The 16,232-nt window shown below is 48.7% G+C and overlaps 7 protein-coding genes across 7 annotated transcripts; 2 read left to right on the plus strand and 5 right to left on the minus strand.

Moving 5' to 3' along the window:
• Nucleotides 1–611: 611 nt before the first annotated feature.
• Nucleotides 612–3,506, minus strand: BP5553_07284 (Uncharacterized protein; the record flags this gene model as incomplete). Its single annotated transcript, XM_032015907.1, has 8 exons — nt 612–1,148; nt 1,197–1,316; nt 1,376–1,644; nt 1,703–2,923; nt 2,976–3,113; nt 3,169–3,232; nt 3,291–3,362; nt 3,411–3,506. 8 exons carry the CDS (start codon nt 3,504–3,506, stop codon nt 612–614), a joined length of 2,517 nt encoding a protein of 838 aa, XP_031868176.1.
• Nucleotides 3,507–4,264: 758 nt separating this feature from the next.
• On the minus strand, nt 4,265–5,077 carry BP5553_07285 (Uncharacterized protein; the record flags this gene model as incomplete). The annotated part of the gene is made up of 3 exons (XM_032015908.1): nt 4,265–4,810; nt 4,866–4,949; nt 5,003–5,077. The coding sequence occupies 3 exons, from the start codon at nt 5,075–5,077 to the stop codon at nt 4,265–4,267; spliced, it is 705 nt and encodes a 234-aa protein (XP_031868177.1).
• Nucleotides 5,078–6,183: 1,106 nt separating this feature from the next.
• BP5553_07286 (uncharacterized protein) lies at nt 6,184–8,469 on the minus strand (the record flags this gene model as incomplete). The annotated part of the gene is made up of 2 exons (XM_032015909.1): nt 6,184–8,366; nt 8,421–8,469. The coding sequence occupies 2 exons, from the start codon at nt 8,467–8,469 to the stop codon at nt 6,184–6,186; spliced, it is 2,232 nt and encodes a 743-aa protein (XP_031868178.1).
• A 357-nt stretch (nt 8,470–8,826) lies between these two features.
• On the plus strand, nt 8,827–10,642 carry BP5553_07287 (uncharacterized protein; the record flags this gene model as incomplete). Its single annotated transcript, XM_032015910.1, has 2 exons — nt 8,827–10,475; nt 10,528–10,642. 2 exons carry the CDS (start codon nt 8,827–8,829, stop codon nt 10,640–10,642), a joined length of 1,764 nt encoding a protein of 587 aa, XP_031868179.1.
• A 1,934-nt stretch (nt 10,643–12,576) lies between these two features.
• Nucleotides 12,577–13,077, minus strand: BP5553_07288 (uncharacterized protein; the record flags this gene model as incomplete). Its single annotated transcript, XM_032015911.1, has 1 exon — nt 12,577–13,077. One exon carries the CDS (start codon nt 13,075–13,077, stop codon nt 12,577–12,579), a length of 501 nt encoding a protein of 166 aa, XP_031868180.1.
• Nucleotides 13,078–14,008: 931 nt separating this feature from the next.
• BP5553_07289 (uncharacterized protein) lies at nt 14,009–14,329 on the minus strand (the record flags this gene model as incomplete). Its single annotated transcript, XM_032015912.1, has 3 exons — nt 14,009–14,070; nt 14,120–14,203; nt 14,269–14,329. The coding sequence occupies 3 exons, from the start codon at nt 14,327–14,329 to the stop codon at nt 14,009–14,011; spliced, it is 207 nt and encodes a 68-aa protein (XP_031868181.1).
• Nucleotides 14,330–14,691: 362 nt separating this feature from the next.
• On the plus strand, nt 14,692–16,134 carry BP5553_07290 (tRNA dimethylallyltransferase; the record flags this gene model as incomplete). The annotated part of the gene is made up of 2 exons (XM_032015913.1): nt 14,692–14,760; nt 14,809–16,134. The coding sequence occupies 2 exons, from the start codon at nt 14,692–14,694 to the stop codon at nt 16,132–16,134; spliced, it is 1,395 nt and encodes a 464-aa protein (XP_031868182.1).
• Nucleotides 16,135–16,232: the final 98 nt, after the last annotated feature.

The raw sequence follows: 16,232 nt of genomic DNA on the forward strand, positions 1-16,232 counted from the left end.
TGTGTTGTGCGTGCAGTATGGTGCCAATTGACCAATGAAGGAACTTAACTGAAGAAATTGAGCTTCTTAAGAAGCTTGATTGTTATTCTTTGATTTTGGGATCTTAAAGAGTGCTGCTTGCTATTCAGGTTCAGGCTCAGGCTCAGGTTACGCTTTACGCTTTACTTGTACACGCCACTCTTGCCCGGTTTTGCTGGAGGCGGTGACGTCCATTGCGCGGGGTCCGATCTGTCTCCCAACCGGTCGCGGGGTGGCCCATTGACGTCGGGCGTCGCCAGATACTTTATTATTAGTACCCAAACGAAGGTTCTGGAACCTTCCACGTCACGAAAAATCATACGAATATGCAAACATATAAACATACAAGCTAGAGTACAATCTTCACGATGATTCAAGAAATGTCTAGAAGTAATATAGCATGCCTCGCTAGGTGGAAAAAGAAATATCTGCATTAAACACTACTAGCTCGGAGGGCTGGAGGGCCGAGTTGAGCAGTGTACCTTATCCAAAGCCACACAAACTCCGGACATTATTAGATCAACGGTGTCTTTGGTTAATATACTACCGACAGTTCATTTAGTGATACAAAACAAAGCAGTCTGCTCCAGTACTCATTTGGAGTATCCAACTTGTTTCACAGCTGCGCTCTCTTCCATGGAGCGCGAGTCCTCCAGTACCTCATCCAAGTCCATGCTATCGATAGTATTTGCCTTGCCGCCATTTGCATGAGGTCTACTTCCTGCCATTAGACTGAGCCTCATATTGCCTCGTTCTTGCATTTCCTGTGCCGCAGATTGCCCCTTGTTGGGCGACGATGGGTCAACCCCCTCGATAACTTCGTCGCCATGTAGTTCAGTGCTGCCCTCTGGCACATCTGTTAGACGAGTTGAAAAACTTTGGGAAGCCACACGAGCTTCATCCAAGGGCGGGCCATCGGCACCACCTAACTCCCTTTCTAGCACACTGGAGCTGCTTTCTCGCTCCTTTGGGCTTCCGCCACCACTATTCCACCGGCCAGCTCCCGAGTCCTGAGAAGCCTCAGACTGCTCGTCAAATTTCCGTTTGCCCGGAGATGACAACTGAGTTTGGCTATCTTCAGTTTCCGCAAATTCGGCTTTGAAAGCCCGGTTGTCGGCGCGGACGAATGTCTAGATAATATTAGCCACAGCCATTTAGACGGGTGGGACCAAACAAACCTCCAATGAATTAGGCAAGGGCTTGTTGGAGAAGTCCATCGCTTTCTCGCTCGCATAGACCAACACTGTATTCTTGCTCTCGCTCTTGGCAGCTTGGAGAACCTTTTCTTTAGTCGTTTGCTACGGAATAGTCAGTCATGCATCCAAACAAGCAATGCTCAACATGATCATCACCATACCTCGACTGTAACGGGGTTGTGCCCCACTGTTGCATAATGTATTCTCCACCATTGGTCACCGTAAGAGGTTATGCGATCGTTATCCAGATCCATATCAATCAAGTTTGGCTCGGCACGCCTGCAGACATACATTGTGTTCTTGGTGGTGCTAACACCACGAAGGGAGTATGGATGAAGCTTTGCTGCTTCGGGGTCCGTTGAAGGTTCCGTGTATAGCTTGGATAGGTTCTTCAAGGCTTCACGGGCCTTGTCCTTCTCCGAATTCAGAGCTACAGGCGGTTAGTTCATGAGCCTGTGCCACAATCTAAAACAGGGAGAGCTAAATACCTGATAATTTCTTATCTATGCTGGCAACTAGCTTTCGAAGCTCAGCTGAAAGGTTCCTCGACTTCTTAGGACGCTTTGTAGCAAGTTCATCCACATCCGCATTGGTGCGCTCCAGAGTTCGATCGTCATTCTGTATCTCTGCCTCGTCATGTTTAAGAGATGCTAAGAATAAATCCTTCACCTTGACGACCTTACCTCCGCGCATGGGGTAGTTCGTGAGATCACCCTCCAGAGCACAAAATCTCCGAAGACTATCCTCAATCTCATGCTTTTGGAGTCGCATGTCTAGGGCCGCCTGCCTCGCTGATTTTAGATACCGATCGGGATACCAGATCGCAGGGATGTCGATACTTTTCGACGAGTCATCTCCATCTATCTTGAAGGCGATGACGTCGGCAATATGAGAAAGATAGGGGCTCTGGGCCAGATCGAGGGGTCCAAGAGCCGGCCACAACGCTTCATCGGCGATATCATAGAGCGTTTCTTGTAATGAGTCTTTGGCTGGCAAAAGTAGCTCGAGAATAGCAAACTCTTTAGTCCGATCTTCTTCTGCCTCACATGGCACCCCTCTACTGAACAGTTTGTTGATGACCGCCTGGTTATCTTCCAAGGCTTTACGCCACGCATCCAGAACAGCAGACTCAATTTCAGAACTCCATCGTAGGGATTTGTTGATTTCGCGGAGGGATGACAAGGCTCCTACAGACCCATAAGCACGGTCTGTCTTATCAAGGAATGCCATAAGACGTTGGATCTCCCGAACCACTTCACGCTCGGGCGGCTCCTCATCTCCAATTACGACAGGCTGTTCTATTATATTGCCTGTCCACCATTCTTTATCAAAGCCATAATTTGGGATGACGTCTATTCGATTAAGGAAGACTTCGCGGATGATAGGTATCTCGTGGTAAATAGTGAAGAGTGCGCCTAGACGATGGTTTTCAATGCTTGGCTTGAGGAAAGGGGGAGCATCGATGTCACGCTTCCGTCCAGCAGGTTCCGGGTCTAACATTATTCCTCCGGACGATTTCCCAATAGGAACCATCTCCCATTTGCCTTGCTCATATTGAGTACGGGTGGCAGGGCCAAAATGAACTTCGTTCGTGGCGGCGATCCCGCTTTCTTGTGGTGGTAGCCCGGCTTCCGCTCGAGACGCTGCAAGTGCCTGCTCTAAGTCGCGATCCCCGTGTTCCATATACGTCTTCGAAGTGCTCGGATCAGCTACCAGAGTTGCGTCAGCACTTTGAAACGGTCACCAGAGGCATATACGAACCAACTGCAGCCTGAGCGGTCATATCTATGATCTTACCAAGGGGAGATTTGTTGTTGCTCGTTCGAGATGGTGGTCTTGATGGAGCTGTATCGAATTGGCTGTACGGGCCGTTGATATCTGGGCCTTGTATATCAAACGCTTTTCACCAATGTCAACTTGCGCAGCCCTGGAGAGCAGCAAACACAGTACTCACAGATTCCATGGTTCCCGGAACTTCCATCTCTCTCGCCACTAAATTGGCCCTCATCCCAACGATACTAAACAATCTTCTTAGCCATTGTCGATCAGATGGCGTACAAATATGCGCCCTCATACCTTGTTTCTATTGGGATTGTCGAGATCATCGAAGTATTCGCCTACGGCTTGGTCGACATTGCAGTTGTTATTCTGTATCGATTAGCCTCAGCCCTGCACATCAGACGAGAGAAGAAATACTTTGAGCCTGGCTATCACTTCCTCACGAGGAACGTCTGGAAGCAGTGCGCGGAAGGCCTCAATATCATCCTCTGAGGGCTGTGGATAAGCTCCCATATCGCATGCGCTCGTCAGCTCCTTGACGCCGATGAAGCTCGGGGCGCGGCGATGTTGAGTGAGTTCCCGAACGCTGTATCGGAGTTCATTAAACAGAGGATTGAAGCTGACCTGTCTAGGGAGTGACGCAGCAGATAAGAAAGATTCCCCCAGCAGACAGTTGTTTGAAGAATACCCAGCTTGGGTAGAGAGGGTACGTACTGGGTATACTGTAGCTTGTCAAATGGTACGGAGGAAAGCTTGCAGCGGGCGATCGAAGATCCTTGCAAAGGCCCCGGCTGGCACGTGCGCTCCCTCCCGTGGGCGGCCTCGGAGCGGTCTGTACTCTGCAGATGATGATGATGGTTTACGATACAATAAGTACAGTGTCAGTTGTCAGAAATATATATCTACTTTTGGTACCTACGTGTGTCACTATGATGAAAAGTGAGCAGTGAAGTGGGAGCTCATGCGAAAGAAGATCCGATCTATTTTTTGCCTTCGTTCCTAACCCATACAAACACCTAGAGCAACGTATGATTATGCCGTGTGCACCAAATCCGAGACCCTGATCAGAGGCAGGCCCATGGTAGAGATAAATGCGCCGCGGACAAATGTTGTATGCCTGTCTGAATCCGTACGCCAACCCCTCAAGCCCCGAAAGAGGTTGTCGCTATGCTATGCTATGCAGTAAAATGAAAATATGATGCCCGGAATCTTCCAGAGACTGATGGCCGGGAGGGTAATGCCAGAGACCCGAGTCACTAGCTCCCGCCCCTCTATTCCTCCTTTCCCTCGCCCTGGCCTTCCTCTTGCTCGCTCTCTTGCTCCTCTCCATCTTCTTCATCCTCGTCCATCCCAAAGTCCTCCCCAGAGCTATCACTGGCACCAAAGTCATCCTCGGCATCACTCTCATTCCAGAAGTTGTCATCGTCGGGGATCTTCTCTGGGGGCGCAGACTCGAGCGTCGTAGGCATGACAAATCCATCGGGGATATCCTTCTTGGACGCCGCAACCGTCTCGCTAGCTTTCTGATTGTACTGTGCTCTGTTGTCTCGGTACATCACTCCTGCATCTACATTGGCCGGAGAAGCAATCTCTGGATCATCAAGGAGGAGGAGGACAGAACGCAAGACCGACTCAGCACCCTGCAGAGGAGACCAGCGTTCACTAGCTAGCTCGCCGGACTGTGCATCGTCGCCGGGTGCGTGTAGGATCGAGATGCAGACTCTCCCATCAGGGTAAATGTTTGGGTGGTAGATCGGACGAAGGAACTTGAAAGTTGGGGGTAGGAACGGGTATTTATCGGTGAACGTCATTTCGGCCTAAAGATCAGACCGTCAGCAGATGGTTAGCAAGGGCGATGTCGACAGCAGTTACCTTGAAATAGCCACCATTGAAGGCGCTTTCGGGATTAATGACCATAAGACCAATGGTCCATCTGAAAAGAGAGCCATCGCTGAGCTGTTTCGAGTATTAGTTGCGTTTACCAGAACATATGATAACAGATGACAAACCTCAATATTGATCCACTTCTCCTTCTCGAGGGCTTTGTACTCGCTCATCAAGCGTTGCTTCGCGGCGGCAGACATCCTGATGTTTCCTGCTTTGGGGTGATTTATCGGGTCGCGTTTGGTATCAGGTGAGACTGTGTGCTAGAACGTCCGAGTAATTAATGTACGGTGATCGATCTTGTTTCCGGACGACTATTGCTCGGGCAAGGGGACTGCCCAGAAGAAAAAGGCGGTCTCCAGATACCTGTTCTGGGAACTGAGCCTGACCGGGAGTAGGAATAGAAGAGGAGTGTTTGTTGTTTCTCCCCGTAGAGTTTTGTGCGGGACAAAGGTGAAAAGGTGGTGTGAATGTTGGTGTTTGGGAGTGGGAGGAAGGGAGGTTGAGACGGCAGCGAAAGGCGATGGCGATGGCGATGGTGACAGACAGCGCCGGTTAGGCCGTGACCTAACTACGAAGTACAGGCCACGGACTGTCAGCGGGCCTAGGCCGAAGCCTGACACGGTTCTAGTTCTAGACAGTTGACGTGAGGCAGCAGGGTTGGCTTCTTAGGCGGGCTGGTTTAGGTTCATGCGGTCTGTCTCAGGCTGTTTGTCGACGGCGACATCCAGGTGCACCGAGTCCAGCGAGTCTGGCATTGATTGACCATAGCACTGTACCGTACGTAGTATAAATGGCGGAATAATGACGGCCTTGCCGATAAGATAAGTACCGATACGTACGTGATAGGCGAAGAAAAAGGAATCGGGGGGCCCGGCGTGGCGTGGCAAAGGCAAAAGCGCAGGGAAGGGAAGGGCAATCAAGTCAGTCAGTGCAAAAACAAAAATAAAAGTCTGCGTCTGGCATGACTCCTGAATTTGACTATCAATATAACAAATACGGATTCCTTTCACCCTCTCTCAATGCCACTGTCATTCAAATCACCAAGAATCTCGGTTGAGAGGCGAACGGAAATAATTGCGTCATGGTATTGTTAATCTAACAATATAGCAGTCCATACTCACAAAATCCAATACGGATCGTAAAGTCAACCTACTCCGGCGCTATAATCTCTAACAACAATGCAACCAAGCCTGGTATCATAGTACAAACTCCAATCTAAACAGGCGTTGTCTTTCGAATCGAAGCAAGCCCTCCCGTAGACCCGAACTCCTTGAATAACCCCCCTTCCCCACGGCAGTTGTGCTTAAGATGGCATATTCTCCTTGTCCGTCTCCAGTGCTCGGCGCCGCTTCTTTTCAGCGTTCTTCTGCTCTAGTCGGGCCCTTGCGGCGGCAGCTCTCTCCGGCGGAAGCGGATTCCTTGCCTTGGAGCCATCCAAGCTGGGTAATCGGCCTGAGGGAACGCTCATCGGTCGTCGCCCTCCTCGATCGTTACCCGCCATCTTTGGAGGGCTTGACGTAATATTGAACATAGACGGTCTTGGGCTTAGACGATGATCCATCTTGGGGATTTTCCGGCCTATGTTTCGGGGGGGTGACCGTTCCAAAGAAGGCAACTCGAATTTCGGGGATTCCAAGGTCATATCAGAGAATCGTTTAGCCAGTGGTGTGTAATGTACTGGCCCGGATGTTCTCGGGGGCACGGTATCGACAGTCGCGTGGTTGATTATCTCTGATAATGCGGGATGGGCACGTTGAGGGGATCCTACTGGCGTCTCAGAATGAGAAGCAGTCCGGGTCTTGGAAGGGCGAAAATTTGACTGAATAGTCACCGGGATGAGACTATGGCGAGACTGGCAAGACTCCTCAGATGCAACTGGCTTTGCAGGCTGCTGCTTTCTGCTATATCCCGGGTCTATCAAGCTAGGCTCTTGTCTGCTGCTCCGCTTCAGTTCTGCAATTTGCTTTTGAAGATCCGCCACGACCTCATCATGTTCAGATGTTTTCTGTGACAGGGCTTGCTGAAGATCGCGAATAGTAGATTCTGCGCCTCGCATTGAGGCAATCTCTTTTTTAAATTCTACAGCTTGGTCATGTCGTTCCTTTAGGAGTTTCCCAGCATCCCGACGTTGTGACTTCGCTTGCTCTTTTAACTCGTCGTAGCTCTTTTGAAGAGTTTTAAGAGCCTCTTCATTATCATGGAATTGTTCCTCAAATGACTGCCGACGCTTCTCGCTCTTCTCGCTCTGCTTGTCGAGTCGCATGTTTGCATGGCGTAAGTCGGCGGTCAATCTCGTATTCTCCTCCTGAAGATTCCGATTATTCGCCTCTGCAGTAGATAAGGTCTGTCTCATTTTGTCTATCTCGTTGCGGATCGCGGCCATATCACGTAGCTGCTCCTTTGCCTCCTTGAGCTCTTGGTGGATATCGAGATGGGTTTGCTCGCTTCGTAGTGATAGAGGATTTTGGCTGGCAGTTTCGTTCGACGAGATCTTACTACTTCTGACTTCTCGGAGGGTTATTCGGAGGTTGTCCACCTGAGCTTTGTATTTTAACGCCTGAGCAGTTTGTCTAGCCAGTTCTTTGATTAACTCTGGGGCCTCATCCTCAGCTCCATCCAAGCCCGCTCTAGCTAGACGCGCAGAAAGCTTCGAAATCTCACTCTCCATGCTGATGACTTTCAGCTGTTCTTCTCTTAATTTTTCGGCTAAGTCGACAGCTTGCCCGTCCTTCGTCTTGGCGTAACTTCTAATAAGATGCTTGGATTTGAGAAGATTCTGCATCTCAACCTTTGCTTCGTCATGATAGCTCTGATATTGTGATTTCCAGTACTTTCCAGACTGAGAGTGTGGTTCATTCAGGTCCATCGTTACATCGCCGTCGAGCTTGTCATTTGGGATGAGGACTTGTTGCAGCAAGTCGGAATTACTCTTATGAACCTGGTTTGCGGTACCAGGTTTTGAACGTGACCCGTGTAGTTCTAGACCATCGATATTCGAACTAAGACTCTCCTGGGGTTCTGCATCAAACAGAGAAATGGTTGGTTCGGTCTTTGCCAGGGCTCCTTCTCGTGCATTCTCCAACCTTGCAGTGAAGGAGGGTTTCCTCGAAGCTCTGCTCGACGCCTTCCGATTTGACTGTCTCTCGTTTCCCGAGGTATCTGTGGGTTCTTCTAGCCTTCCACTTCTTCTAAGTCTCCCTGCAGGCAGACCGGTTGTGTCCACGACCTCGCTTCCAAAAGAAACGGTCTTTCTCCGCGTTGTTGCAGTCCCCGGTGTCAACAGGATACCCTGGGGCTTGGTGGGAGAGAGATTCATCGAGAGTCTATTTTTCGCCGCGGCCTCAGCCATCGTATCGGACGGCTGGTCAATTTCATAGAGGGTATCGTCAGCTGGTGGTGCTGGGGTTCCGAATATTGCGCTCTTTAGCGCACGCGCAGCGAAGACAGGAGCGGGCGTTTCTGGAGGCTCTAACTCGGGGTTTCCATCTAAGGGTCAATCAGTAAAGTGAATAAATTACTACCTTAGCAGTACACATGTACCTTGACCATGGCTCCCTTCAGCACCCTTGCCTAGCCACCAATTTAGCATCTTTGCGGACAAGGGCTTTCGGCAATTCTTATGAGATTATTTGTCCATCGATGAGTCGAGTTTGGTGGTTTGGCGGATATGAGGTTGTCCTCAAATAGCTGCAAATGGTAGTTCACCTTGTTGAATCGTGGTGTTGATTCTCGCGTTTTGTTTACTTTGGCTTGGAGTACACCACCCTTGTCACTAAACGATACGGCAGCCGCAATTCGGGGACGCGCTTGCAGTTTACGGCTAGTTACGGCGGGAGAGTTCCGCTAGGCCTCGGGTCAATCCCGGTATCACTTAAACCTTAAATTGCGTCGCGACTTTCGTCACCATATCATCTACGCATACTTCGTACCTAGGTACATAAACATAATGGCGAACCACACGCCAGTGAAGGTCTCTGTGGTCACTGAAACGGACGACACGCCGACACTGAAGAGAAATGCTGATCGATCCGCCCGAAGGAAAAGCACTAGGATGCTCATAGAGAGGACTGTGCTAGGGAATATTAGTGATAACGACAACGAGGATGAGGATATCGCCCAGCATATATATAACTCCGAGGAAGAAGATGATTTAACCAGAGACTCCTTCGAAGCAGAAACATCGGTGACGGTAGACGCTCCATTGACGCCTTCGAAACGTGGAAGGGGACGGCCAAAAGGTTCGAAAAATCGGGTGCGGTCACCAACACCACCCCTTAATGGCCACGAGGTGGTAGATGTCCAGTTCACTCCTTCAAAACGCGGAAGGGGGCGGCCAAAAGGTTCGAAAACCCGAGTACGGTCACCAACCCCGCCCCCTAATGGCGATGAAGTGGTAGACGCTCCGTTCACTCCTTCAAAACGTGGAAGGGGGCGGCCAAAGGGTTCGAAGACTCGAGTGCGGTCACAGACACCAACCCCTGGTGGCCATGAGGTGGTAGACGTTCCGTTCACTCCTTCAAAACGTGGAAGAGGACGGCCAAAAGGATCCAAAAATAGGTTACGATCACCAACCCCACCTCTTGATGACCTTCCACCTCACGAGAAGTACTTTTTCCAGAACCGTGGAGGCCGCGCCAACACTTCAGATAACAATCTGTCTTCCCTAGCGCTCCTCGACCACGAGGAGTATTTCAGCCTCGTTCGAAGTTTCACAGATCCACATGTGAATGACCTGAACACATTGCAAGAGTTACACGCTAAATCATTCAATCAATGGCAGTTTGAGCTGAGCCAGGACTTCAATATATGTGTTTATGGGTGGGGTTCGAAACGGTCACTCCTAATGCGCTTCGCTGATCACATCTACAAATCTCAAATAAATCAGAAGTCGGCAAAAATTGTCGTTGTTAACGGTTATGTCCATACTCTTACCATTCGGGATGTTTTGAACACGATTGCAAGTGCTGTATCAGGGCCCGATCAGAAACTTGGCTCACAACCGGCTGAAATGCTTGAGTCTATTATTGCTTTACTCGAAGAGGATAAAACTCAGGATGTAACAGTTATTGTTCACTCAATTGACAGAATGCCACTTCGTCGACCCGCCTCACAGGTTATACTTTCACGTCTCAGTGCGCACCCACAGGTCCATTTAGTGACTTCCGCGGACCATCCATCATTCCCGCTCCTTTGGGATAGTTCTCTCCGATCAAGTTACAATTTTGTATTTCACAACTGCACAACCTTCCAACCATATATCGCGGAAGTGGATGTGGTGGAGGAAGTCCATGAGCTTTTAGGAAGAAGTGGGCGAAGGGTTGGAGGGAAGGAGGGTGTAAGCTTTGTCTTGAAGAGTCTTCCTGAAAATGCCAAGAACCTGTTTAGGGTCTTAATAGGAGAGCAATTGGCAGCAATGGATGATAGCCACGCAGACGGACTCGGAGGGTTTGACGACGATGATGATGATGAAAATGAGCAACGAATAGGTTCTTCGAAAAGGACCGACCCGGGCGTCGAATATCAGGTTCTATATCAAAAGGCTGTTGAGGAATTCATTTGCAGCAACGAGATGAACTTTAGGACTCTGCTGAAGGAGTAAGTTGGACGCTTGGTCTTCGCGGAAATTTATGTTTCTAACTTTTATCAGATTCCATGACCATCAAATGATTCAGAGCCGAAAGGATGCCTTGGGAACGGAGATGCTCTCAGTTCCATTCCGAAAAGAAGAGCTAGAAACGATTTTAGAAGATATTATGTCTTGAACTGTTACATATGGCGGGCATTCAGAAGGTTAGATGTACAAAGGTAGAACGAACATGGCGCAACGGACTGTATATTACTAGGGGAAAATCAGACTGCCTACCTAGAGGTATGTGGAACTAGGCCTTAGAGAGCCATTAAAGCTGCGAATTTGTTGGTTTTTCTCCAGCGAACAACAATTTCAATTCGTCGAATCATGTTCTGACTACTGCCTACCTATGTGTGAATTTTCCCCTTATCCTACTTTATTTCTACGCAAAATGATTAGCATTAGCTATCGACGATAGGGAACTAAGATTTTACGAGCATATATCATTCCTAATTGGCTGTTGTGTCATCGAATTACGGATTCACGATTAGCTAGGATTATAATACTCTGCCGAAACCCCCAAGAGCGACTCAAACATCCGGGCAATTTTATTTTTATGGCATGTCAAAAGCTGTGCCTTACAGCCAGGCAGGCTATAACACGACTGCTTTCGGCCATTACATTTATATCCTGGATAGTGGAGCAGCTAAGGGCCATATGGTCAGATGAGGTCACAGTTTTAGGAGGGACGACTATCAATCTAGGAAGAAGGACGAGCGGTAAAGTATATGCCTAAAATGGCTGTGCTCAACTTTTTATTATCTCGACGTTCTTGATCTGATACTTCTGTGGAAGCCGTTCCGTAGAAAACAATTTGATTTCGACTTACCAAAACATCTTCAAGATTTTCTCGTCTTAGTAAGTACTTACTTCGTCGCCTTGAGCCTTCCTGCACTGCCTCCCACAAGCATTCGGATTTCCCTGTAGAATGAGATTCCACGTGGGCAGATGTTTACTTTCATCGGTTGCCACATCGATGATACTCTAACTGTGCATCCTGTCTCAGGTTTCTTGGGGAAAGTGTACTCCCATTCCAGCTCCTTCGCCCAATATTTGATCTTTATGGCTTGAAGACACTGAGACCTAGGAGCTTGATGAATCGATAAAAATAGGTGCGGTTTGAGTAGGACCGTGGAATTGTATTCATAATCTGGAAGTGCCACGGAAGGTGTCAGGAGAAGGCGAATTAAGGACGGAGATTGGTCGAATAAGTTGACTGGTCGAAACAGAACACGGCTGAGTGGCGGTAAAATGAATTGAATTGAAGTCGTACAAATAATCTCCCCTCTGATGACAGTTAATAAGGCGGCCGAGGGTTAAACAAAGTAGAGAGACGGGGAATCGAAAAATGACTAATTGGAAGAAAGCTTTCCGCAGCAAAAGGCGAAAGGAGGAGGGATAGACCAATTTGTCGAGGGCTGGGATGAAACACGAACAAAAGACCCTCTTTCATCAGTCTTACAGAGACAGAGGGTATTTCCCTTAGAATCGGCGATACGGTCCCGAAGAATCCTGTGATCTTTAATCAATGTTTTTAGGGAGGCAAGTACATTAACTGGGAACGTTGGTACGAAATAGACGTTACAGAGAGTAATCGTTGAGGCTTCAGAACAAGAGACCCAAACAGGCAATACCACAGTTCCGACAGCTAACGTAGTAACAGTACCACTTCCCGTAATGATAGGTGGAAGGTCCTTGAATTGAGGTTGGCAAGAGAACCATGAAATGTCATTGGTTATGTGGTCAGAGCTGCCGGTGCTATTAATCCGCTCATCGTGGTAGTGGACGAATGCATTCGAGGTGGAATTGGTTGCAAGGGCAATAGGCACCAGTGGTGTAGTGACAGCCAGGTTGGAAATGATAGGCGGCAAGCAGAGAGCTATCTAAATTGGCCGAAAAGACAGTTAAATCGATCATAACGTCATTGAGTTTGGGGAAGTTGGAAGCTCTTCGACAAGCTGCATCCTGACGCTTTGCCCAGGTGGGAAAGGCATTTGAAACAGCTGAGATGAATGTGACAACATACCACAAGTTGGCAGTGTATTCATTATTGACGTTTGGAGGACCCTAGATATATGGAGGCGATAGGCCTAGGCTGGCTAGGTCAGCGATAAGAGCCTTGAATTTCGAGATAAACTGGGCGACATTGTTGAAATTCTCGTATCTGATGTTACAGATCTCGTTGGCATATTGGTACTGTAAGTTAAAACCAGATCCTCCGTACATTGATTCAAGTTTCACCCAGACGTCCCTAGCCGTATAATAGCTTGCGACTAGCTTGTTGGAGTTGGCATCAATGTTGTGTTGTAATAGAAGTTTAGCCTCGGCCACGTCTTTAGCCCAGGCCTCGTAAAGCCGAAGGTCGTTGGGCTTGGGTTCTTTCGTTGAGTATGGATTCCAAGAACTAAAGGATTCGGGTTTGTCGATAGAAGGAGCGTTGGGTTGAACTAGCTCACGAAGCCCCTTGCACACGAGGAAATTCTGCATCTGACTGGCCCAGACCGTGTAATTACCAGCTCCATGGAGCTTGGTAGGCAAAAGCGAACCAAAAGAATGGTCGTCGGTCATTGTATATGTGTAATTCAGCAAAGAGGCCGGGAAAAGGCAGCGTATTCGATGTATCGGTACAGCTCGCCCCTCACCGAAGACGGTGGCTTCGAAGGATTGATTCGAATTCAGATTGACTTGGCCAGGGGGAAATAATTTGACTGTGTAAAAACAGGAGCGACTGCGATTTGGAAGTTGAGCAAGAATGGGTCACAAACAGAATAAGCGAGACGATGGAATTGAATAGTCGCAGTGAATTAGACTGGAAGGACTCTAATCAGATAGCTGCAAAAACTAATGAAGTGGATTGCAAGACTCTAATTAGATAGCTGCGAAGTTGACAAGGTGGCAAAATCAAGAACCAAATTAGAGCGATGCAAAGTGACGGAGTGAGTGAATTGCATGGTCCCTTATAACTAGAGAACTGCGAAAATGAAGTTGAATTGAGTACATTTCAAAGCGATTGCGCAGACAGTCCTCTCAAACGGACAAGAGAAACTATGCTATCGCAATAGGCGCAAGTGACTGCTAAAGTTCAAGATACACTTCGACTGCTCGGCGTGAGCTGAACAGAGGCAAATGAGGCCGAAGGCGAAATCAACACAGCTGGTATCCAATATCCAAGATCCAATGCATTGTCACGGAAGGGTTCAAGTCATGTAGGGACTTATCGTGCATTCAATAGTCCAGGAGCGGGAAAAGGCGTGCGAGTGCTTAATGGCTAGGTGAGTGAGGCATCGTAAACTTTGAAAGAAAGGAGAAACAGGTGGGAGGGCACAGCTTCTTGTTGAATTTGCGAGATGAAACAATCCTGATACTGTCGTTCTACCGAAACTCCAGCCTTCGTTGCTCCCATTTCCTTCACTGGGATTCAATGTGGCAATCTCCACCCTAGCAGACCATAACAAGGCAGTGTCCTTCTCCCATTCTCCCTTCCTGTAGCTCCTGTATCTTATCTGAGACGTCGTGCTTCTCGCTCGGATTCCAACAGGCACAAAATGTCATCCTCGCGGACTAGATAAGTTAGCCGCTGCGCTCTTCATTAGAGAAGGAAAAACCATACCAGGGCCCTTGACATTGCGAATGATGGAGCGAGTCTGGTCGTCCATAAATTCGACGCGCACCTGCGTAACACCTCCACGGGAACCTTTTTTGAATATTAGTTTGCGATCGATGAACGGAGAAGCCTAGAGGCTATGGAAAATTGCGTACCGGTTCGGCCGAGGACACGGGTCACCTTCACGAGCTTGACGGGAACTTTGGAGGCCTCCATTTCTGCGATTAATCGAGTTGAGGAAGTTGTGTAGAGGGTCGGACGTAGGAAATTCGGAGATGTGCCTTGTCGTGATGAGTTTCGTTGGATTTGATGCGATTGTATTCGTCGTGCGATCTTTTTCTTCGCTTATCGGTGGTTAATAAGCAGCCCTTGTCGCGAGCCCTCAGGCGGGGAAAATTTAATCCGGTTCCGCTCAAAAGTTTAACTCCGACCCATCTCGCCCAACTTGGGCAGCTTGATAGAAGAAGCTAGGTGACGAGATCAACAAATGCTCCGGAAACGCTCCACAACCACCTGGGAGTGAGCAAATGCTGGGAGCTGCTACACGGTATTTTGCCTCTCTATGGAAGAATGCGCTCATGGCCAGAATACCACCCAAGGATCCACTGATTGTGGTTCTTGGAGCAACTGGTAGCGGGAAATCACAGGTATACCAAACTCCCAGTTATTAAACTTAATATGCTCACTAAACTAAGCTGGCAGTCGATTTAGCGACTCGATTTAATGGCGAAATTATCAATGGCGATGCAATGCAAATGTACGACGGGCTTCCGATTGTCACCAACAAGATTACTGTAGAAGAACAAAAGAGCATTCCCCACCACTTGTTGGGATCAGTTGCGCTTGATGAAGAGCCATGGCGGGTTGGTATGTTTAAACAGAAAGCCAGTGGAATTATCAAGGAGATCCGATCCAGAGGCCGGTTGCCGATTGTCGTGGGAGGAACACACTACTACACCCAGTCGCTCCTCTTTGAGGATTCCTTGGTCAATGATGGGTTAGATGGGGTTGACCAAACGCAGGCTGAGTTAGGTGAGCGGGAGTCTCCTGAGACATTCCCAATTCTTGAAGGGCCGACTGAAGAAATACTTAACCGTCTAAGGGAGGTGGATCCCGTCATGGCTACCAGATGGCACCCGAACGAGCGACGAAAGATTCGGAGGTCACTCGAAATATTTCTTACAACTGGCAGAAAAGCTTCTGATATCTACGCGGAACAGAAACAACGCAGAGTAGCGGCCAAGGTCCCGGGCTCAGAAGACGGGGAATCGGCACAGTCCAGCCTTGCGAATGGTTCAATATTACTATTTTGGGTCCACGCCGATTCCGAAATCCTAACGGATCGTCTAAACACCCGGGTCGATAAGATGGTACAGTCTGGTCTGTTGGAAGAAGTAAAATCCATGGACGGCTTCCTAACCAAGCAATTGGACTCGGGGCGGCCTGTCGACCTCACCAGAGGTATCTGGGTTTCCATTGGCTGGAAAGAGTTTCGACAATATCTTTCAGCGTTGAAGGATGGGTCGTCCTCCCCAGATGAGCTAGAAAAGCTCTATGAGCTCTCCACAGAGCAGACGAAAACTGCAACCCGACAATATGCAAAGCAGCAAGTCCGCTGGATACGTTTGAGGTTGAGGTCCGCGCTCTTGGAGGAGAATGCCCTCGACAAACTATATCTCCTTGATAGCAGTAATATCGCGCAGTGGGATGCGGATGTGGCTCATCCTGCCCTTGATATCACAGCTAGTTTCTTGGACGGTCGTGCACTCCCTGCTCCACATGAAGTGTCAACCATGGCTGCGCAGCTCCTAGATCCAAATGGCCCTTCCAAGGAGGTGCAAGATACAGACTTTCGTCGAGAGTGTGAGCTGTGCCATGTCACGGTAGTCATTGAGGATCAGTGGCGCCAACATCTCACAAGCCGCCGCCATCGAGCCCTTGAGAAGAAGCGCCTGAAGCGCGCCTTGAATCCTGGGCCTTCTCAAAAGCTGGATATCTCACCAGCTATAGATATCACTTAAATAACGTCGATAATATTTAATTCAAAAATGTTACAACTAGCGTGCCGTCCTCGATGAGCAAACCGTAAGACTCACAGCTATAACATACACTAGGTGTT

Source organism: Venustampulla echinocandica, assembly GCF_003357145.1.
Source record: "Venustampulla echinocandica strain BP 5553 chromosome Unknown scaffold_5, whole genome shotgun sequence".
NCBI classification, from domain to species: Eukaryota; Fungi; Ascomycota; class Leotiomycetes; order Helotiales; family Pleuroascaceae; genus Venustampulla; species Venustampulla echinocandica.